We start from the raw sequence: 23848 nt of genomic DNA on the forward strand, positions 1-23848 counted from the left end.
TGTTCCTCACTAGGGTTTAATTCATGTACAGAGTTCAAGATAAAACCACATTGAAAACATTTACCCGTCACAAGTATCCCTCAAAAGTAGTCGCGTTGTAATGGTCACACCCTAAACTTTCATCCACGGACGGATTGAAAGCTAGAAATTATTGACTTAAGTCCTTGCACTGTTAGAAACTACGTAAAAGATGTCGTAACATTGTAATTGCACAGATCAAATACAATGGGGCGAACAAAGGGAATCTCATTCCAGCTTATTGGTACCACTCTCATTCATACTATAGGACAATCTTTGTTTACATTGGTTAGCTCATTAGTATAAGCGATACTGTTTCCGATTGGGCTACAAAAACAGTAGTTCTGAATATTAAAATGGCACGGCACGATTAACTGTCCCAAGGAATTTCCTTCCGATGTATTGAATACTTTTTGTGCGACGCGGGTTAAAAAATTAAAAATTTTGCAAAGAATTTATGAGCTCATTAGCGCTTTTGCCACCCAGAATTTTGCAGTTTTTGAAAGCTTATTTCTCCTCGAATATTACACCCAAAGAGCCAAACATTTCATCAGTTACTAAGTTTCACTAGCTCTTAAAATGTCTGTCGTCAATTCGTGTATAGCGTGGTGCCTTATCTGCGAAAAGTCGTATGTTAATGAGGAAAAATGTAAAATTTACGTCACCTAAGATTCGCCTATTAATCAAAAGCTGATAAGTTCCTCTAATTTACGTTCCACAGCCGAGGTTGCCGATTTGGCGGAGCAGCTTGGAGAGGGAGGCAAGTCTGTGGTGGAAATTGAGAAGGCAAAGAAGAGACTCGAATTTGAGAAAGAAGAACTACAGAGCGCCTTAGAGGTAAAGTACAAAGCGGAAGCAAAAGCAAACCGCTACTCTTACTTGCTAAAGCAAATTGCCACTGCCGAAACAAGAGTTTAAAAAAAAAAAATGGAAACAAATGTCGCAGTTTCCTGCCCTTGAAGTGCATCGCAGTTGTGAAGAAGAGATTGCGTGAATTCTTAAAATCAAAAGTAACAGCGCGAGATAATTTAAGATTTGCAGGAATTTTGTTTTAGAAAGAAAGTTTAATAAACGAACACCGGGCATCGAACCCGGAAAAACTCGGTGGAACTAACCGCAAGCAAACATAAGTGAAGTTAACCGCAAGAAAACCGGAGACGTGTAATCCATATAAAGTGAGCTAACCTGGTCTCTCGTTAATTGTTGAATTGGTATGTAAGGATTTCCTAATCGAACACGTCTACGGCACGGTTTGTGCTGCGTTATAGGAAATAGAAGCTGCTCTAGAAGCCGAAGAATCCAAGGTAACGCGGGCTCAGCTTGAGCTCACCCAGTACAAGCAGGAAGCGGAGAAGAGAATTGCGGACAAAGACGAGGAGTTAGAGAGTATGAGGAAAAACCATGCCCGTCAGCTGGAGAGTCTGCAAGCATCCTTGGAAACCGAGATTAAAGCTAAGAGCGACTTGGTAAGTATTTGTACATCCTTGATATCCCTTACCACTTCAGAAACTTGGACTTCGGATGTTTGTTTTCTTTTGTTTTTTTGGGCTCTTAAGAATATGAAGCAAAGGAAATGTAACGAATTAGGAGCACCGTGTTGCTGTCTACCTAGGCCGTTTGGCGAACCAACCAACAGTTTAGAATTTTCCTTTGGGTTGTCTTAATCTTTTAATCTACAGTTTTTTCCTTACTTCATGAACTAATGTTAAAATTTCTTCTTTGCAGTTGCGCGCAAAGAAGAACCTAGATGCGGCCAACAATGAACTTGAGATCAATCTAGACAACGCCCTAAAGGTGAGATGTGCTACCAGTGTTTTCTTTGCTTTTCTGGACGTGATGTCGTTTTGCGATTGGCTTGTCATTTGCTTTGGTAGAATGAGACTGAGTTTTAGTTTGCTGTTGGTTTTGATTTTTAGGCTAACGCAGAATTCCAGAAGAATTTGAAGAAGTTACAACAGCAAGTGAAGGTTTGTATTTCAGACACCCTCGCTATGTCTTAACTTCTAGCAGAAACAACGTGCTTTTCATTGTCATCAAGTGTTTTGTAAGTTTCTTCAGCTCCATTAGCCTGCGAACAGGCTCGCGAAACCCGCCCCGATCGCCTCGTTCTCCGTTTTCTTCAGTTTCGCATTCGTCCGCTCGCTTCGCTCACCGAATTTTTTTCCGTTTTCCCCGGGAGCCTGTTCGCAGGCTGGGTTCCATTTGATACCATCCAAAGAACAATTGTGAATGAGGCTCGGTCAAGACTGCATCACAGTTAAGACTGATTCAGTGATTCGCAATTCTACTGAGCTCCATGAGGCTGATTGAGTTCTTGCCATTGTTTATGACTGATGAAGTACAGCAATAGCTCCAATGTAGATTGACATATTGTGACAAGTATATACGTGGAATACATGACTTGATCTACGACTTCTTAACGATAACAACTAGAAACAAAAGTTTATTAAGATATGTGGCAACACGAAACAAGAATGGCAGCGATTGGCAGAGATTTAGGGGTATTACGAACGTGAAAAATTAGGTTTAAACACGGGGACTCCCACGTAAAGCATCGCCGACCTTTTCACACGGGAGTTCCCCTCTCCCCCGTAGGTTTAGAGTCTAAGTTGCTCGCGTGTAGGAATGGGGTTTACATGACACTATACCGTCACAATAGTTTCACAATGGTAGTAATTGGCTTGTCAATTTTCTTGTTTTGTGTAGGATCTGCAAATGATGGTTGAAGAGGAACAACGTGGTCGGGATGATGCCCGTGAAGCCGCCGCCAAAGCTGAACGCCGTGTCGGTGAGATCAACTCGGAGCTGGATGAACTTCGAAGTCAGCTGGAACAAGTACGTGTCTGGCTGTCATAGGCAAACACGTGATTTGGTGTGAGATTTTGCGGGATTGAAACCTCTTTAGGGTTCTGTGAAGAATGGCGAAGGAAAAAAAAAAACAGCACTCGCCGTTGTTCACGATGGTCCCAGATTACAGCGGCTATATTTTTGTGGAGTCAAAATAGACCATATTCGTATTCCCGGTATTGGACTGGAACTAGCTTGAAATGGAGGCTCATGCAGGGGGAATATCATTAAAAAGCGACAAAAGTCATTTGCATTTGAAAAAACTCCCCAGATTAGCCTCAGTTGCAAGCTAGTTCCAGTCCATTATTGAGAATACGAATATGGCCTATTGCACGAGAACAGTGGAATGGATATTCATAAACTTCCCAACAGTGTTCGATATTCTTCGAGTTATACATACCTCGAATTATCAGAGTAGCTCTATTGAGCTAATATTTTTACCGGCCACTAAGGCCAGTAACGGTGGTGACTATTAGGACGATTTGATGTGACCACTTGCTTGTCCTTCGCCAGGCTGAGCGACTTCGCAAGATAGCCGAGCAGGAGAAACAAGAGGCAGTGGACAACATGGCCCAAGCCACAACCCAGGTCAACACCCTCACCCAAGCCAAGCGTAAACTGGAACAGACAATCAGCAGCTTGCAAGAGGAGGCTGAAGATCTGGAGAATGAAGCTAAGAATGCTGATGACAGGGCCAAGAAAGCTGCTATAGAGGTACGTTTTAGCTTATGTTGTTTGTTGTCACAAATAAAAGCTTTGGCAGGGTTACCCCGAACGGAAGTGGATAATTACGTTTATCTTTGATAACTGCACAACCACAAAGGTACAGAAAGTACCTAAAATGGCTCAGTGACCCCGCTTGCGCTCGCCAGCTAAGTTTCGAGAGAGCTGCTGACCTATAAAGTGGGGAACCCCCACCCCCCCCCCCCCCCTGGAACCCTCTTGAAATGAACACGGAACAGAAACGCCACGCTTCCACACAGAGTGTGGGCGCTACGAACATGCGTGCTTACACGGCCAAGACCTCATTACTACAAAGAATTACGCTACTGAACACTTTATCATTGTTGTTAAAATTCCATTTAACGTTGTAAAACAGGACGATATTGAAAACATAGTAAATGTGGCGACTTTGTGTTTACAGTTGGCCCGCGTGCAACAAGAACTGGCACAGACTCAAGACCGCCTGGCTAATTCTGAAAGAGGCCGCATGTCGGCCGAGCGCCAAGTCAAGGATCTGGAGGTCAAACTTGAGGAACTTGAGGCCCAGGGCGGTAAAGCGCTCAAGAATCAAATCAAGAAATTAGAACAGAGGGTAAGTCAGTATTATTTCAACTGTTCTAAAGTTACATCAGTTCTCGATACCCTCTTTTATTAGGAACAGGGCAGGAAAAAACCCAGGTCCGATTGCCCGCGGCAAGGAAATTTTGCTCTTGGGCAAATTAAAAGTTTGGTGTTGGGTGGACATCTGAAATTAGCCTCTGTAGTCTTGTTAGTGACAATTTGCAATCAATTTCAAAACTTAAGAATGCAAGATGAGCAAAACAGTGAGTTGAAAACATGGATTACTGATTACAGACAGTATCTAGTGAATGATGTAGTTGATAAGGCGCAAACATTGCGCCCTTATTAGGCAAGCAATACATGTATTTTAGTGGGGGCAAAAAAACCCTGAAATTTACTGGCCCACTGGGCAACTGGATTTCAAAACTTTCTTTCCCCACCACGAGGAATCGTGTCGTGTTAACGTAAGGTTATTCTTTATATTTTGCTTTTGATCACAGATTCGAGAATTGGAAGTTGACCTGGACAGTGAGACTAGACGCGCTGCAGAGCAGCAGAAGCTCAGCAAGAAGCAGGAGAGGCGTCTGAAAGATGTGGTTCAACAGCAGGAAGAAGACCAGAAGAACATGCAGCACTTCAAGGACCAGGTCGACCGCCTTAACAAGAAAATCAAGTCCACCAAAACCAACCAGGAAGAAGCGGTATGTGCCCTTTTCTCTCCTCTTTCCTTCCCCCTCTTCTCTTCTCTTTCTCTTCTGACTTCTCATATCTCATTCTCTCCTCTACCCTGACCCTTTATCTCTACCGTGAAATTCTCCATTTGCCTCTCTTCATAACGCTTGCCGTTAACTCTCACTTAAAACGATCAATCTTACCAAAAAAAAACCCGGCTAGAAACGGGGAGATACGTTCCCTGTATAACCACTAAGCTTTAGATAAGAAAACTAGCGTCTAGTCATCGACATCAACTCTCCAAATCTAACTATTGCATTACATGTCCCCTCTTTTTAGGAGAACCTTGCTGCTCAGTACCTCGCCAAAGTGCGTAAGCTGCAGAAGGACCTGGAGGATGCCGAGGACCGTGCAGAGACCGCTGAGAGTGCGCTGAACAAGGCCCGTAGCCGCGCCCGGGCGAGCGCCGGCGGTGGAGGAGTCGGGAGGCAGACGTCAAGAGAGGTCTCTAGGCCTTTATCTCCTTTACACCACAGATATCACTCTTATAATTCGCTATTGTCCCCAACATCCAGCTTATATTCGGACAATGACTCTAGATAATCGAGTTATAATTAATTTGAACCCTAGTTTGCTTATGGAGCTTGCTTTTTATCACTTTTCCTGTGGAATGTAACCTCCTTTCTCGGTATTCATCTAACTGCTCTTGTCTTGTCATGTCACCAAGTACTCCCGTGGGTACTCCTGTCCGTGCCCCCGTCGGTACTCCCGTCGTTAACGAGGCCGTGTCAAAACCACGCGAACCCCAATTTTGAGTTTTAGTTTTCTCGAAATAAAGCTTTTTTATGATAGAACGTTGTAATGGACGCTTATTAATCCATGAGAACCAGAACCTACGAAGGTTGCAAAAGGTGTCTCCCGCAACTTGTTCTCGAAAGAAAACAGAGATTTTATTAAGCCAACTGTAAGTTAACTCTGCTGACAGATTATTGGCTTTCTTTACCTAAATAAATTAACAGACAAGGAGTCGAAAAGTGCTATTGCTCTGAATTGTAAATATTGATTATATAACATATTGCCTCGTAATTGTTTGTTTTTACCGCTAAAGAATGAAATTTGCATTAGAAAAAAAGACACGACATTTTGATAACAAGCCTGCACACGCATGGCCAAACAGACGTCTATGCCATTGTTAACGGCATTGCTCGGTTGTGTGGCTTGTCTAGTTTATGCGACAAGTTGAATCCCGTTTCAATAACAAACATTCAAGTTAGATAAACATGACCTTGAGCGAAATCTCCCGGAAAGTCGACTTCTGTTTTCAGTGGTAATTGGCATGGTTCCTTTGACAACCCTTTCGTTCCGCCTAATTGATAAACACCCTCCTACGAAAGTACAGCGATTTTAATGAAAGTTGATGGTTAGCTGACAAATTCGTTGTTTATTTAAATGGTGACATGACGAGCCAATCTTGGCGACTGTCCTTAATGTTTCTCTTGATTCTCTCTTTCTAATTCTTTTGCAAATATCATTTATGCTTGTGTTTCTATGTCCATGCTTAGCTGATCACGAGTTATTTATGTTGATATTCTTACTCGTATAGTTATTTTTTTCCTTAGCTCTGTTCGTTTATTTAAGTAATTTAAGGGGTGCCACACTTATTTTATGGTTTGTTGTTCCTAACCAACTATGTAACATGCATACGTCTAATGACTTGAGTGACAGCTACTGTAAAGCTTAGTTAATTGGGTCAACGCCTCTGAAAACTACCGTAATATTCACGTGCGGCAGGTCAAGGAACTCAACCATTCTTGTCATTCCATCTTGAGCACCCAACACTAATATAATACAGGCGTAATATTTTGTTGTTTTTTTTGGTAGAATTTCCTCATCGTTGCATTTTAGCGTGCCGTTATTCCTTCGTCCCTTGTGCTTCTGTAGTAACTAATTTATATAAGGTTTAACGACTCTTAAATAGCCTACGTTGCAAGAGATCCCGCGAATCCCGTACGAAGAGCTTTTCGCATTCAGGCCGCGCGCACATTGGAGCGAGAGCAAAAAAATCGTGGATTGTTTTGTTCTCGCTTAAACGCTTGCTGCGCAGGCTAACTTGTAGAGGGATTCCGCATACATGTACCATTTAGTAGGGTATCGGTGGGTGTTGTTAGGCTGCACTGGGCGAGACAGTGAGTAGCTGCGATAGTTGCAGCGCCAAGTAGTGAAGTATTCCCTATTAACTGTTTCTCTCGGCATGTTTATGCCACAGAGACTCCGCAGTCCTACTCCTAGCGCTGGCGAGGATTGAAGATTGCACTTAGGTAACTGATCCGGTCAGAGATTCAGCCATCCGAACCTTGCGGTGTCGGTTCTAAGATCACCTCATTCCTTCGTACTTGTGTCAAAAGTTACTATCATCTCACCGCTCGCCCAGTGAAAGTCATATACTCCACTAAGCTCGTAACTCCTGTCATTTGTTGCATTAATCGCTTCACTACACTCTTCAGCACCCTGGATCATTGTCTCATCCATTGACATTTTTGATGTCTTGTTAAACACTTTGCACACCTTTTTCCTTGACTTTGAACACTTGCACTACAAATGGTCTGCCTCTGAAGCTGAAAATTTCGCTGCTTAGCGCAAACGCTGAATGTTTAAGTTCTGACTTGGGAATTCGGAACGACGTACCAATTGGCTGGAGGCGTGTGTGCAGGTTTCTAAGTTAGGGACGGACGTGTGCAAAGGGTTATCTGGAAGTGAGTTTCTAACCCCCAACTGTTTGTGGGATAGGTTTCCTCTAGCCGCCCTCCACGACCGATAGGCTCGAGCACACCCTTGAGAAGGGTAAGCACTCTTTCTCCCTTTGCACCTGTTCACTGTGTGCTTAACTGCTAACATTTTGCCGGGATATATTCCAAAAACATTGCCACAAATTGGCATCACTGATGTGCGGTAAAAGTGGCCTATATCTGTCCCCCTCTTGGTAGACACCTCTTAAGACAGTCGCCTCCTGCGTGGCTATCTAAAAGCACACCTGACCCTAAATCTAAATGAAATCGGGTTCAGTGACTATTGGGGATTTTCCCCTTTAAATTATCGCATTTAAGTTAACTGCGTAGAATAGATCTTTCCAAAACAGCCCCACCCCAGCCCTCGCCCAACCTGGTCTCATTTATTATCGGTGTCTACCCTAAAATAAGTTCTGTTTTAAACCTCTGTCTGTTTGTTGTTCGAACTAATTTCGTTGTTTTTTTTTTTTTGTTTATCTCTGCAGTCTTCCTTCAGCCGAGGGCTTTCTGCTTCTGGCCGTAGTCACTCATCAACGTCAATGGATGACAGCATGGACTCCTGAATTAATAATCTGAAATTTTATGATTACGAACGCAGTTTGAGGTTCAAAATGATTAAGGACAGGTTATAGTCCACTAGGTTTCGATTAATCGTGTCAAATGCTAGTTTTTTTAATGCCTTATGTCTTAGGAAAATAGATTTTGGAGGAGGATGGTTTGACCTCGCAAATATTTTCTACAAAATTTGGAATATGTAACATTCCATAGAAAAATATCGGTTAGTTTGTAACGCTATTTGTGACTCGAGGATCTCTTTCCGAGAACTCGTGGTAGTTTTTCTATTTTGTCTACCCAAAAAAATATTGCAGCTCATTAAACACCTGCTTATTCAACTATCGTGTGTTTTTTCAATGGTTCTTATTTTAAGGGTCCTTTTACAATATCTGTCCCCTTTTCTGAGACCGGGAAAGTCGGAATGGCGAGGGAAAGTAGAAAATGGCGTAAAAAAGTGGCAAAGAAAGCAAGGAGCTTCTTCTGGCTTTCTCTTCTTTTCAGCGCCGATTATTTCCTCGCTGTCCCGACAAAACCAAGCCCAACAAACTGTCTGTGGCCCCGGATCTCAAAGGGTACACCTTTCTACGATCCAATGATCTTAGGGCTTGTCACGCAATCTTTAATCGACTTTTCCATAACGATTTGTTGGATGTCACGCAAAGTTAGTTTGGGAAAAAATAACTGAAGCTCTTGTTTAATTTGCTTACTTTAAGGTGACAAAGGGTAGCCAGCCAGTATCGTATGATAAGGGTCTGATAATTGACGCTGGCCACACACAGTTCTTGAACTCTTGTTAGTCAGAGTATGTTTTGGTTTTCTCTCATCGCAGAATGAACAATATGCTTTTCTAAAATAGGTTCATCATTTTTCACTTTTAATCGAGACTAAAAGTGACAAAAGGCAGCCAGTCAGTATCGTTTGATATGGGTCTGATAATGGGCGCTGGCCACAGACAGTTGGACTCTTGTTAGTCAGAGTATGGGTTGGTTTTCTCTCATCGCAGAATTAACAGTATGCTTTTCTAACACGGTCCCTGCAATTTTTTAGTCCGCCATTATTTACCATTAACAATATCCTGAACGTGTCCAACCGGAGGCTCCCCAGGCTCAAGTTTGTCATCAGATGATCATCTTGCGTAATGTCGGTCATTGCTAAAATTAAAGTTGAACTTGAACTTGAACTTAAGTTTGTTTGGCAATTGTTACAGTCCGACAGTACGAAGTTGAAATACTGGCAAGTTCTCAATAAAATAATTATCTTTCCTTCATGCTGAATTGTATGTTGTCAGTTTGCCTAAGCTGCTTTCAGGGGCGGATCCAGGATTTTTCTTAGGAGGGGTGCACCACTAAGGAATGGCGTAACTGACTGGTGACGAAGAAGGCTTGAGCATCCCCTGCACCCTCCCCCTAGATCCGCCCCTGATTTTAGAATCAGGGAGTAGGGGAACAAACAACAAACTATGTTGTGTAGAAATTACTTGTACTTCTGCTTCATGCACCGATCTTAAATGTTCCCGTACAAACCCTTTCATTTTCGCCATGAACGCTTATTACATACGGTGATTATCTCACAGCTTGGCAATTGGGCGGCCTGCCATGCAACAAATCAGATTCTCCCTAACCCACCCCCTCCCCCCAGCTCCCAGTCCATCTCTGGCCCTCTGGCTAATCGCCGATGACTGACATTTCAGGCTAATGAACAACGCGTCAGCTTGCAGTTTTTTAGGCTGACCGTGACGAATTGCGTGACATATTTAGTCACGCAATACATATTGAGGTGTCGGGAAATGAAATATTATAGAAAGCAGGAGCCCATAAATCAATCTCGGCCAACATGCAGCCTTAAGAAAAGACACATACAATAAGAGCAAAAAAGAGGGATTGTGTGGGGCTAGGCTGACAAGTAAAAAATAATAAACGTCATCGAATTCGCGTTATTAACGTTTGACCTTTAATAACGTCTTTGTCCTAATATCGGCACGTACACTCTTTGTTTTTTTTTAATTCAAGAATCTGTATTTCTCATGATCAAGCCCAGGATAGATAATCTTTTTTTCCGCCGACTTTAATAGGCTAAAATATTCTTGTGCGCATTCTTAGATTGCAGAGAATAAAACATGCATGCAGTTTACTTTTAAAGATAAAACGGACCTGGAATTGACTTGTCAAATAAAACTGTATGGTATCTGTATCGTGTTACATTGCGCACGTCCTTTTTTCGCTTCACCTTATATTTAGCTAAAATTGCTTTTTTGCTGTTTATATTAGAAAAAAAAAATGAATTTACCATACTTTTCAATTGTAAAATAATTCATTTAAAAATAATCTGTGATTTTGTTGTATTTCATTTTCCATCCATATGTTCTTAACAAAATTTCAGCCTTGGGTATATTGATACATTCTTTTCAGATTTTGTTTATTTTAGCCTCGATGTACTCGGAACTGAGAATTGTTACAAAACAAACAGATTGTATAAATGATGTCCAGTGGCTCTGAAGAGAAGGTTATCTCTGTTCTCTTTGGTCACCGGTTTAATATCCGGCAATGAACAGACAGCTCCATCTCTCCCACGTAGTAGCTCCCTGGTAGGCATATTCCCTGGTTAAAATAAGAGATTTGGTACACGACTGAAAAATATTCCAGATTGGAAGGACCGGCCGTAAAGAAAATTGTAAGAAGTTGAAATGGTATCTTTTGCCTTGTAGCCCGCATAAGGCTACAAGGAAACGTCGAGGGTGGCTTCATTCGGGAAAGTGCCCGCTCCAATACTTAGAAAATTAATTATAAAATATTGCCAAAAGAGCAATCTGGTTGGTTGGTCTAATATCAGCCCCTTATTTATATACGCAAATCTTGCTAACCTTGGGAATAATACACTGTTTTACTTAAGCTTACCAAAACCTTCTGAAAGTTCAAATAGCTTATAGATAAGCCTTTTGTTCGCTTTAACTTGTTTACTTTTTCCTGGGGTCTATGCCAAGGCCTTCCGCCCAGTTTTCCGCCGGCTAATGCACCTCATTTGCTCGCCCTGCTATTGGCTTGTTTTAACCACGTGACACATAGGTGAAAACAAATGCGCTTATTTAAATATGTTTGCCCCATATCTCTGAGCTCTTCTTTCACGCCTTCGTCTCTCAGTCATAGTGCTTTCCCTGCCCTGTCTCTCCTTTTCCAATGAACAGCATTGTAGAAACGATAACTAAAGAAATAATAAGTCCCTTGCTCAGACTCACTCAGTGCTGTGATCTTGATTGCATAATAGTTTCCCGTTAGCTTTATTTTGAGCATTTCCACCGATCAAATCATTCAGCAACAATCGCCATGCATTTCAAAGCGCTGATGATGGTCGTGCAAAGCTTGGACGGCGACTCTAAAGAAAAGAAGCGGGCGAAAGCTTTGAGTCGTCCTTACGCAAGAGTTCCAACTTATCAGGTAAGTTAAGTTTATCCCTTGATATCAAATGTTTCTTAATTTTAGCCTTTTACCGAGCGACGCAACACCACTATTTAAATACCTTGTTCATAGATTTGAATATCAAAAGAGACCGAGGCGCTTGAAACACATTGCGATTTCTTCCTTCGTTTTGTGTGTGCGATTCAAATTTTCAAAGCAGGAGCTTCTAAAGAAACTTTTTCGAATGCCACGTCGGGGTACAGGATGCATATGTGAGTGAAATACGACATATATCAAATTCACGTTACGTTTTCACTCAGCAGGCGTAATTTTGCTTTGTTTTGAATTTAAAATTAATTTATGCCCCTTCGACAAGTTTCTACAGCTCAGACAGTATCTATGGAACGCCTAATCAAAGCTTATCATTACAGCAAAAGTTTTGATACTTCTAAATTTAAAAAGCGGAAAGGAGATGATATCGAGAGGAAAGCAGATTATCAACAGGGGTCCACTAGGGAAAGATGGAGCTCTACGTAACTTCTTTTATGCCGTAATCTGTTCAATTCTCTGTTTGTACTAACTGCAAAGAAATATGTAAATATGAGTTAGGAGAATCGATTTTTTGAGTTAGGAATGAAGGAGTTTATAGTAGTAGTTGAAGGCAGAAATCGTTCAAAGAAATTTAAGCTCATATCCAGGTCAGTAAATTAAAGGTCAGGGTATTTCAACAGATTTTTTTTACGTGGAGTCAACCCTATTGCGAATCAAGAACTGCGGAATAACTACTTCGTACAAAATGTAAATATCCGTATTAGTTGCCAAGGGGGAAATAAGTTCTTTTGTCTGAACTCTGAAGGCTAACATTTCCATATGAAAGGGCGGTATCTAAAAAAAACAAAATCACTTCAGACACGTACTAAATCCCAGAACGACGACACGAAACGACCGAAACCAAACCTTATGATTACAGAGCTGTTTTATTCACATATTCTTGACAATTAAACAGAGGTTCCCTTCATACAAGATGTTTCAGGCATATAGACCGCTCTGTCTTTAAATACCGATTATCTAAAAATGGCTTTTCGGGCCCGAAAAGTTTTCGGGACTTTCGAGAAACAGGCCCAGAGCTAATCGTAGATCGTTATTTCCGACCAACAGCTACAAATAAAAGTGCCAAGTAAAATAACTGGAGTGCACCTGCGGTGATCTCGTTTCGTTTCTTTTGTCGGTTGTTTTGTTCCTTTCGGCCGTTTTGTGTTTCGTTCAGGTTACCTTTCATTGTTTCTTCCGCGCAGGAATACTGTAATATGGAAGCAACGTGTTAGTTTAGGGTTTGGGGTTAATCATCACTGGTTTTGTAGCATGTTCTTTTTGTGCTAGCTCTTGCATTTTAAACACTGGTGTGTTCAGATGTTCCTGAACTCATTGCATTGTACATCAAATGTCAACCATGATTTCTAATTATTCATCAAAGTTTAGAATCCTATTTTTTTTTGGCTATCCTACAAAGTGGGTGGCAAGGGGTATAGATATGCATTACCATGATGAGGGCAAAAATTAGTGTGTGGCATGACATGTGATAGGCAACTAAATGACATGTGTTAGTTCATAGAAACCAAAAAGCATTGTTAACAGCAACTAACAGTATGTGTGATGCCTGAATTTTGTCAAGATTTGTGCATGAAACAGGGGGTGCTTACCATTTACAAAAACCATCCGGTTGGAAATTTCAGGCATAAAGATTAAACAATTGCGTGCGACGTTGCGGGAGAAGGAATCGCTATAAAGTATATCCACATCAGTTAGAGAGACTTAAAAGAGCAGAAAAATAGCATCACCTCAAATCACAGCCCATATTTTCTGAAGCTTCCCGAACGGAATGGCGCGAACCATTTGATTTTCCAACTGGAATTTCCGGTTTTCCCATGTAAATGGTAAGTACCCAGGATGATTGATTCACACCCCTTTCCCCTTAGCTACCTGCTTTGAATTTTTTTTCTCATCTGGTTGCCCATCACTTTTTCAAAGTCGTTTATGATTTGCAAAATTATGAAAGCTAGATTAAGAATGAGACTACTGTTCTCTTTGCCTCATCAGTTGATATCATAGTGTGGTGTACAGTACAACACAGAATTAAGTGAACTGTGCAAGCTTTCTCAGTTTCCCCGGCTTTTTTTGAAGTATACACGACATGTGGCAAAACGCATTCAAATGTGTGTATAAAATGATATGCACACGTATGACGTCTCTTTGTTATTCATTCCCATAAGTTTTTTTATATGAAGTATTGTTGGACAAACAAATGCCATTTCTGGGAGTAAAAAAGTTTCAGACTTAAGACAAAATTTGCATGTTGTGAAAGCTATCACATTTCGAGTTTTCAAGCCTGTCACAAATTCACTGAAAAGCTACTCGTTATTAACACTTGTTTGGTCTTAAGCTACCAACAAGTTGAAAAGAAAATTGAAACAGTCGCTTGAACTCCTGGAAGAGGTTCTAAGATTTCTTCCATCAATAATAAAATAAGGAAATTAAAAAATAATGTTTGAGACCAAGGTGTTGATCAATTCTGTTTAAATAATTGCTTAGACTTTTACTGCAGCAGTAAAAAGAGAAGTTAATTAAAACAGTTCCTATTTCCAAGAGTTTACGTTTGTTCAGTTTTTCTTTAAAATCTGATTCAGTTTAAACTTAGTAAAAGGTCTGGGTCTGTTTCACTTAGTGCATTTTTTAATCTTATCAATTGCAAGGAATGCGAAGTTGACGTGGAGATGACAGATCAAAGCTACCATCAGAAGACAGAAATTGAAAATGTCTCAGATGAAACAAAGTCAGAAACAGAGGTATGGATTGTTTAGATATTACTTAACAGTTCTAAATGCATCACAACATCGCCAGCTCCCTGCAGTTGGCTTGATAGCTCAGTTTTTAGACCACTCTACTGGTATCATATAGGTCATGGGTGCAAATCCCCTTCAGGCCTGGATTTTTTACGGGCTTTATTTTCAGGACTTCAAAAGCTGCATAGATTACATAATTGTGATGATCTCTTGTGTCTTTTAAAATAATGCATTGAAGAAAGATTGTGGCTAAAATTTGGTCGTTTCTTTGTTTCAGCCGTACTTCCAATTTTGGCTGATTTTTCGCCTTGGTCTTCTAAGTGGCATGTTCTTTGTGTTATTTGCTGTGTTGATTATAGCAGGTATGATGTTAATCATCATTTCTTAAACAAAAAAACTATACATTTCAGAGGTACATGTGGAAACAGCTTAGTGCCTTTCTCACAACTGTGGCACAAACCAGAGTTGTCCTGCTACCCCAAGGCTTGATGATAGTCTGCTAGTGATCTAAACACTTCGCCAGTATCCACTGAAATAGGTGCTGACTGTAAACTGTCTTTTCCAAGAACCAAACAGAAGTAACCCATACACTATTGGTGCAGTGGATGGGGGATGGGGGGGGGGGGGTGCTCCCAGGGATTTTGGGGAACAAGGGAACATGATCATTTATTTCAAGGGAACAAGGGATATTTTTAGGATTAATTTTCGGGATTTAATAATTTTCAGGAACAAGGCATACAACGTGTATCTCTGTTATTAAAGGGAACTTTGACAAACAAGCTAAGGGAACCGTGGAATTTATTAATAGAGACCAAGGGGAAAAAAGTGAATTTTCAAAGGTCAAGGGTTCATGTTACCCCCTGACAGGCCCAAACAAGGACTCTGTGGACTACTGGCCTTCTCACAGCAAATCACAATTTAAGTTTTAATGTGTATTTAGGTATGCTATTTTGGTTTGTGTCAAGATTAAGGAAGATTTAATGCAGAAATGCTATTGTCTGTCAATCATGTGCACTCTAGGCAGTTATAAATTTTGGCAGCCAGAAAAAGGGCACTTGTTGGACAAGGGCACTTATTTGGGTGGGGCGGTTATTCTATTATTATTTTGACCTTGGCATACGCAGAGTAAAAACTGTAAACTAGATTAAATCTACTCTAAGGGATATAAATTACAGAGGAATCTTGATTTTCTCAAACTCTCAATTTTTCAAATTGTCCTATAACATAACTCCAACCAATGTCATTTCCCTCCGCTCAGTGGATCACCAATCAGTTGAACACTGTAATTTTACCCCCAATTCTCAAACTACCATTTTTTTCAAATTAATTTTCATTTTCCTTGGAGGTTTGAAAAATCAGTATTTCACTACATAACTCTTTTAACTAACAAAAAAAAAATTGTTCTAGGCTCAAAACTCAGCTAGTGAAGCTTAATATGCTGGACTTTGATTGTACATTATGGGAACAAATTGCCAAGTCCACTCATTCAAATAAGGGGCTGATTGATAAGAATAGGCTAGGGTTCTTTTTTTTCAAAAGTACATGTATCTTCTACTGAGTGCATTTTATGATAATGGAGTACACCCTTAGTGGAAAAGAGGGTGCAAAATTCACCATTTCTATTCTAATTTGTTTATTATTTGTTTATTTCTTATTTGCCTTTACAGCCATTAAAGCTGACAAAGACATCCAGTGGGAGCCTGCATTCCGCATGTACAGAGGACTGTTTCTGTTTATACTGGAACTGTTTCTGTTTGGAATCAATCTGTATGGCTGGACATATGTGGGGATTAACCATGCCCATATTTGTGATTTAAAGAAACATCTCTGCCCTCTACGAGTGTTAGAGGTAAAATCAGTTTGTATGTGCAAAGATAGTTAGTGGAGTTAAATCGGTAATTATCCCCGAAACTCTAAAATTGATATGACACATTTTGTTTCTAAGAAAAATGGTTACTTTGGAATTGATTATCGTGCTTTCTTCACCTGTTTGTACACTTAAGAGAGAGTATTTGTATTTGGCTGTCAATATGTTTTTTTTGTTCTTGTAAATTTAGGTTGATGTAAGGATTAGAGGAAAAGAATTCAAAGTCTTTTACCAGAAACACTATTTTTGAAACTCTCTTATAAGTGAAGTTTTTAACATAACGCGATCATTTGCAGATCTGAACTTGTACTTGGAGCTAATCTTAAGCTGATATCGATGTGGCCATGTATTACACATATCTTAATTTAATGTTAGCTTCATCTCTCTACAGATGGCCACATTCTTTTTTGTCATGTGGGGTGCAAGTGCTGTGGTCTTCCTTTTCTCAGACCAGTTTGGAATTTCCAGCTACACCCATCCATTAGCGTTGTCGTGTTTCTTCTTGATATTTGCTATAAATACACTGAATGTTTGGTTCAGACATGCGAGGTTCTGGCTTCTCAAGGCCTTGGTAAGTAGCACATGATTAAGCTGGGGTTTGTGTTTGTCTTGGATTCGGCCACACCCATTTATGAGATTTTCTATGTGCCTAAATTATTGTGGAAATTTTTGTTGTTAAATAGCATGCACTGAATTCTTTACCTTACAAAACTGCTTATGTAATATTTTTATATTTTATTTTCAGTGGAGAGTGTTGACTGCGCCATTCCACCATGTAGCATTTGCAGACTTCTGGCTTGCAGATCAGTTGAACAGCCTGGTTGTAGCTATACTCGACATGGAGTATCTGTCTTGTTTTTACGCACTTGATTTTTACTCTGTTCAAGGTGAGATCAAGAACCACTGGCAGAATTTCATTTTTGTTTAGCTCATATTCGGCTCTCTTTTGCACTCACTGGGCTCAGTAGTGTATGCCTCAGCCCCTCTGATAAATAAAGCTGATAATGCTGAAATGCCCCACCATCAAACAAATGCACTTTTAATCTCATTAGTAGCACTACATGTAGAATCATTCCAGTCAAACCAGACAGACTTAATTTTTCTCCACCTTGGAGCTCTTCAGAGGTGTTGGTTTCTAAGGAAACTGTTGGTCTTCTTATAAACTTGAAGTTGATAAAAATCATTTAACTACTGCAGCGAGTTTATGAAGCTGAGGTTTCAAGTATTTATCAGAGCACGGTGCCAATGCCCAAAAACATATCATGCAGAGGAAAATGAGCTCACAAAGAGAGTTTGTTTTCTAACAAACTTACTCTTTGAGTATCAGCTATCAGAAAGCCTTTTCTGATGTTTTTCTCTCTTTTCTAGATCGTAATAAATGTGGTACCAAACTTTACGGACTAAGACCGCTGATTGCTTGCCTTCCTGCCTGGTGGCGCTTTGCACAGAGTCTGCGCAGATATAATGATACCAAACAGAAATTTCCACATGTCGCCAATGCTGGGAAATATGCCACCACATTCTTTGTTGTCTTCTTTTCTACAGTGGCGACAACTAACAAAGGTATCACCAAAAAATGCAGCTTTGTATGTAAAAGGGACAGCTTTTAAGTGGTCTCATTAATCACAAAACTATTAGATTCCACCTGAAAAGATTCCTTGTGGTGACATACCTCCTCATAGATTTGTGTATTGTTCTGATTGGTCGAATTGTGGCTTTGAAATGTCCCACCCACCTGTCTACCAATCAGAATTGCACAGATCATTCTCTGTACAGCTATACCATCAGTGGATGACTCTTTTGAGCGAAGCATGCAAAGGGGTTGATCACGGTCAAATGACAAATTTAAAATAAAGAAATGTGCGTTAAAGCCAAGGTTATCTTTTAAGCTGTTCAGTTCTTGCTGATTTAGTGAATTTTTTGGAACTTTATCTAAAAAGAGGTTGTTGCATGATGTGTCATTTGTCAAAGCAAAGTTGTTCGGGTGTGCATGTGCGCCTTGTGCAGAGCGTTTAAAAGCATAGAAACTCGTTGACTTGAGAGAAATGAAAATCTTCATACATGTACATTCAGAAACTATTTTATATCTCGTTGCGCATACTTTCACTTCATCATGAACGGAATCTTAAAAAAAGAAAACCTGCCTCCAGTCTTTGATTGCGGTTATTTTAAAGCGAAACTGCAGTTTACTTTGGTTAGGTTAATCATATTTTGTGTTTGTTTAGCTGATCAAATTCTGGTTGTTTACTGACAGAGAATACTGGTAAACACAAAGTGGATTTCTACTTCCTGTTCTGGATATTCTCAGCATTAGTAAGCACATGTTACACATATGTGTGGGACGTGAGGATGGACTGGGGACTAATGGATCCAAATCATGGATTCCTGAGAGCGAGGCTTCTTTTCAAGCACTTGGTTAGTGGTTGTCTCCTTTGCACTTTTCAGTTGTCACGCAGCTCCACAGGAGCATTGCGTGACGACTTGTCTGACGGCTATGACATTAAACAAAATTTGCAAGATTGGTACTCATAGCCATGAGGGATGTGTTAGCCTTTTGAATTTAAGGAAATTCTTTGGAAGTTAATACAACGCATGCAAATTGCAGAGCATAGCTGTAGTTAATTAAGTTTAATGAGTGCTTTAGCGGTTGTCTTCCACTTACAACAGCCTTTGTTTAAACCGACTTTCGAACTTTTTTTCAAAGTGCTGAAATCTTTTCCACAGCTTACAACATCATTGCATCTTAAGTTTTCTTTGACATATGTTTCCATGCTTAGTGATATTTGGTTTCACATTTAGGAATTTTCATTAGGTGATCGCTTTCTGTATTCTTACCATCAGACATCTTTATTTTCTGTTGATATTACCAATGACAAGTGAGAAATCTATTAATTTTACGCCCCCAAAAATTTCCAAGTGAGTTGTTTTTACCCTTTTATAGGGTTTAAATACTCACTTGGGAAGAAACTCACTTTTACCCATTTATAGGGCTTAAAACGGATTCCGCTCAAAGTTCGAGCGATAAGTACAAAAATTATTTACTAAAAATCCACTCAAAGCTCGGTAACGTTGCGAATACAATTGAAAACAACTCACTTAAGTTCATTTCTTTTATTAAATCCATTTTGAAATCACTGGCTATCCTTGCAATCTGATTGGCTCTCAATGGTGCGATTTATTCACGAATCGCACTATTTTTTGCTCTAAATCGCATCTTTTTCTCAGCCATTGAGAATGGGACAGTAAAACAAAACAACAAATCAGATTTTAATATTAGTTTAAAGTAAACAATAAAATTTCAGGAAAATGAAAGGCAAAAAGCCATTGTGTGGAGAATTTAGCAACTAGTATTGCCAAAACTTTGTTGTTATTGTGTTTTTTTTTCCAAAAAACTTGACGAATGTAATTAATTACAGTTTCTAAATGACGATTATCAGCTCGTTCAGGCTGAACACCTACTTTAATGGAAGTTTCCAACTTTCAGTGTCCATTTTGATGAATATTTTGGCGATTTTTCTTCAACATCTGCTCAAAATCCGTATGATACCGAGTCCAGTAAAACATAAACAAACGAAAACCACACAACAACAAATTCAGGGCCATCTCAAGAAGGTAGATGTTTCCAGGTTTCTGGTAGTTTCAAACGAAGCAACAAAAGAGCTCAACTCTGTCGCTGTGAATAAACATAGTCAAAATACACCCCGCTCCACAAAACAGTGAATGAATGAACGTCTTACGAAGCTGGTGTTAGTCCCGCTATCTTGGAAATATCTTGAAACAAATGGCGCCGCAAGAACTTGACAAGGTCCTGAGTATTGAGTCCTTCGCCGAGGTCACAAAAAGAAATGGAGATGATAACGAGCTGGAATCCCTTAAAATCATGCCATTAAACGGTATGAAAGAAAAAAAACGTACCATCCACTGGGCATCGTGCACTCGAGGGAGTTTCACAACTCAAAAGAAATCCATCGCAGAATTACGCAGGATGCACCTTCAAATTCCTTCTCCGAAGACAATGAAAAGTCTCAGCCTCAACCACAGAAGAAAGAAAGACCTTCCATCATTGATTCAAGCGACGAGAATTGAACTTTTATACCTCAAGCAGACTATTTTCGTTCTGACTTCAAAACCGCTTGTTTCTTTGTCATGCTCGGATGAGTTTTCGTCACATGACATCGTTTGAAATACTAAATGAGAAGTAAAGGCGTTTCCGGTTCCGCTTTTTTTTAACAAACCAGCTACTGGAACAATACACCAAAAGTCTAAAAATTAAGGCGATAAAATTGTGCGATTTCAAAATGGATCTAATAAAGTGGCAATTGAACTTCATGTCATGTAATTTTGGTCTGAAATCATACTTGTGATTTCAAATCGAACTCGCGCTATGCGCTCGTTCGATTTTGAAATCACGCGTATGATTTCAGACCAAATTGCACTCCACTCAGTTCAATTACCATTATTAAGTGACCCCGCAATTAAATTCTCAAGCATTCTCAAGAAAGTTAATGTCAAACCTCGTAAGAATGCTTCAAGCGTGTGTTATTGTGTTTTTAACTAACGCGAAACCTCTATGAAATATGGATAACTTCAAGTTCAATTTTCTCTCGCGGGGTCAGCTTGAGAGCTTAAGTCTCGATATGCCATGCCATGAGGTTCTTTCGGTACGTTAATTTTTGCCATTGTTGCTCGAATGTTCTGCGGAAATCATCATAAATACTCACCTGGGTAGAAACTCGCTTTGAAATCTCTTTGGGCATCCCTGGAAGGGCTGTATAACTTCCTTTTGAACATCAAGTTAAGTTCTAACAAGTTTGTGCTTTTTCTTTTTGTTTTCTTTTCTTCAGAGTTTCTATTACTTCGCTGTGGTTAGCGACCTTTTTCTTCGCTTGTCCTGGGTCCTAACCATATCAGTTGGTGAAGCGGGGCTCTTTCATTCGGAAGTGTTAACAGCTTTACTGGCCGTGTTGGAAGTATTTAGGTGAGGAAGCTTTAACCTAATTCTTGTCGTTGTAAAAACTCTAAAGTAAGCGCTCAAGAGCTAAAAATTATTTACAACTGAAGAAAAACAATTTTCAGATGACTTTTATATGTGGCTGAACAGTCTTAGCAGAAAATGATTGGAAAATTGTTCTTTGTTGAAACTTAATCAAATTCACTGTCTTAACCGAGTTTGATACCGATTGAAGGCGGCGTGGTTAGGGCGCTGGGTTTGTTATCTGGAGGTCTTGGACTCAAATTCTTCACCCTGCCGCTGGGTGGATAGTGGGCCTGAATTCAACTCTTCCACGCTATCTTTAAATTGTCAACTGGTCAGAAAGTGATTATTTTTTATTGTGATCAACCAAACCAACCGAAAGATGTTTTCTCCAATAGAACACAACCTAACGACAATTCTATGCAATCAGAATATCGCAAAGTTCTTAAGCAATCTGTATTTTTTAGTAAGAATCTGTGTTTTCTTTGCAGGCGATTCATATGGAATTTCCTACGAGTGGAAAACGAACATTTGAGCAGATTAAAAGGGGCAGTCGATCACAGCGAAGAAGAGCTTAGAGAATACGACGAAGATACCGAATCTCAACAAACAGAGGAATGATCACGGGATCACTGAAAAGATCTTTTGGGGGATTCTAAGAGATCTTCAATCTTCCTCGGTGAACGAAAGAACGGCGTGACAGTCTCCACATTGGCGGCCATGAGGCAAACAGACTGAAATGCTGGACCGTTAAAATTTTATGATCAATGTATTTGACGGGTCCTGCAACTTTTTGATCCATAAAGGGATGACTGAAGTTGGGTTTTATTTCCCCAGATAAAAGTTATATAAATATGTATAATATTAATATTTAAATGTAAATTGTTACTTTTCAATATAAATTGAGAATATTGGGAAATATGGAACGATTATGATTTGAAACAATTTTCATTACATGTGTATTTTTTTTTCGGGGGTGTTGTTTGTTAGGGGAGGAGGTAACTCTCCAATAGAGATATTTTGATGTGACATCGGAAGGGAACGAAATGGAGAGTTTTTCCCAATGACTTTTTGTTTGCTTGTTTCAAAGGAGCTGTCCTTTTATTTTTGATTGACTAATTCAACCAGCAAGCCATTCAATCACTCGAATCATAGTGCATCAAAGGAACTGAAGAATCCTTTCCCGGAGTGGACTGTTCAGCTCCTTTGATGATCGCAGTGATCTTAATAGTAAAATTATGAATTCAATTTTTGATTTTGCCAACGAAACGTAGCCTAGGGGAAAAAAGTGTAGCAAGCGGTCTTATTTATATGTTGAAAGACTGAACAGCAACTTTTGCACTGATTTGCAAAAATTAGTTGCATTTCAATAAGAAACATTTATATATATTTATATTAATATATCTAACGTAGGCCCCCTCCACACTACGCCGAAGAAATTTGAAAACGGCGTTTTCACTCTCAAACCCATTAAATGTTTTCTGTCCACACTACGCCCGAGAAAATTTGAAAACGCAGCAATCACCGGTCCTTGTGGATCTGTATTTGTGGGAAACTCAGGTAGGGAAATCACGTGACTATCGTGACGCCATCGTGTTCGAAAAGCTCCGTTTTAAAAATGCAACATGTTTTCCGTCCACACGAAAACGCTAAGTCGGCGTTATCAAATTCCTTTGGGTTGAAGAGCGTTTTCGGAAAGCTCCGTTGTCGTGACGGATTAAGTGTGGATGGTAGGCCTAACCGTAGAAGTAAAGTTGCGTTTCAAAATTTCTCCAGCGTATCGTGGTCAGGGCCTTGAATCGTGCCTCGAGAAGGAAAAGTTTTCGTAGAATTGTTCTGATCGGTTTGTGTTTGCAGACCTTTCAAAACAAAAAAGAAATTTTGGCATACTGTTATCTTCGTTAACTAATTGAAGTTGAAGGAACAAGCACGTTCGTTTTAGAGGGTGGTGTATTAAGGCGTTGGTGTTGGGTCAAAGATATAATTTAGACATTTCAACTAGTGTTGAAGAAAATGCTTTTCATACTAAGTATGAGTTAATAAATTAATTCAAATAACTACACCTTGGTTGACTTTTTAGTTTGAATTAATATTTTGCCTTAATGTTTGGAATTCACTGCATAAAGGACTGAAAGGAGATACGTCACGGCTTGCGCATCTTAAAAAGTAACGCCTAAATTTTTCAGATTCCTCGTTTTGGTCGGGTCATAAATAGGGTAGGGAAAATCGCAGATTCGTCATAAATAGGGTAAGGGTTTTGTGAAGTGGGCTACACACCCCTAACCAATTTTTCTGGGAGTTTCCCCCCCCCCCCTCGGGGGGGAGGGGTTATACCTTACTTCTTCTTTACATTTGAGTACAGTCCAACCGTGTCGAGAAGTGAAGCTTGTTTTCGGTCAAGAATGCACCTTAGTAATGTTCGAAATAGACTCGCTCCTATACCCGTACCCCTCAACCGACGTTCCATGGCCTTCTCCTCGACGATTTTCAAAATGGCGGCTCCCCAGGCGAAGCTGGATCACGTGGTACAATTTCTCTCCCGCCCGCCCCCAGTTTGAGGGGGGGAGAAGACCCCGGGGACGAGGTTGTTGAAGTTCAGAGGGGAAATGTTG

General features: G+C 40.0%; 2 protein-coding genes across 4 annotated transcripts in view; both read left to right on the forward strand.

Annotated features, from left to right (window-relative positions):
- Window positions 1-8500, forward strand: part of LOC110049821 (uncharacterized) — a 31457-nt gene extending 22957 nt beyond the window's left edge. Inside the window, exons 39-49 of one of the 3 annotated variants that reach the window (XM_089290513.1) lie at window positions 740-855; window positions 1287-1484; window positions 1744-1812; window positions 1935-1985; window positions 2725-2853; window positions 3379-3579; window positions 4010-4180; window positions 4650-4850; window positions 5161-5325; window positions 7088-7139; window positions 8093-8500. In XM_089290513.1, coding sequence (XP_089146639.1) covers window positions 740-855; window positions 1287-1484; window positions 1744-1812; window positions 1935-1985; window positions 2725-2853; window positions 3379-3579; window positions 4010-4180; window positions 4650-4850; window positions 5161-5325; window positions 7088-7126 — 1340 coding nt within the window. In that variant the 3' untranslated portion in view covers window positions 7127-7139; window positions 8093-8500. Of the gene's footprint in view, window positions 1-739; window positions 856-1286; window positions 1485-1743; window positions 1813-1934; window positions 1986-2724; window positions 2854-3378; window positions 3580-4009; window positions 4181-4649; window positions 4851-5160; window positions 5326-7087; window positions 7140-7608; window positions 7663-8092 lie in introns of all 3 variants that reach the window. The other 2 variants (XM_089290511.1, XM_089290512.1) reach the window with 2 other exon arrangements.
- A 2754-nt stretch (window positions 8501-11254) lies between these two features.
- LOC110049794 (solute carrier family 53 member 1-like) lies at window positions 11255-23296 on the forward strand. The gene is made up of 10 exons (XM_089290514.1): window positions 11255-11593; window positions 14305-14397; window positions 14672-14756; window positions 16062-16243; window positions 16653-16832; window positions 17007-17148; window positions 17630-17824; window positions 18516-18676; window positions 21106-21239; window positions 21728-23296. Exons 1-10 carry the CDS (start codon window positions 11483-11485, stop codon window positions 21855-21857), a joined length of 1413 nt encoding a protein of 470 aa, XP_089146640.1. The 5' UTR covers window positions 11255-11482; the 3' UTR covers window positions 21858-23296.
- The last annotated feature ends 552 nt before the right edge of the window (window positions 23297-23848 follow it).

This window comes from Orbicella faveolata, unplaced genomic scaffold (assembly GCF_042242905.1).
Source record: "Orbicella faveolata isolate gen_17 unplaced genomic scaffold, um_ofav_v1 contig_2, whole genome shotgun sequence".
NCBI lineage: Eukaryota > Metazoa > Cnidaria > Anthozoa > Scleractinia > Merulinidae > Orbicella > Orbicella faveolata.

Coding starts and splice junctions, on each gene's coding strand:
- LOC110049794 (XM_089290514.1), top strand. CDS start 11,483: ATGCATTTCAAAGCGCTGATGATGGTCGTGCAAAGCTTGGACGGCGAC. Junction 14,398..14,671: donor AAACAAAGTCAGAAACAGAG/GTATGGATTGTT, acceptor TCTTTGTTTCAG/CCGTACTTCCAATTTTGGCT. Junction 21,240..21,727: donor GCCGTGTTGGAAGTATTTAG/GTGAGGAAGCTT, acceptor TTTTCTTTGCAG/GCGATTCATATGGAATTTCC.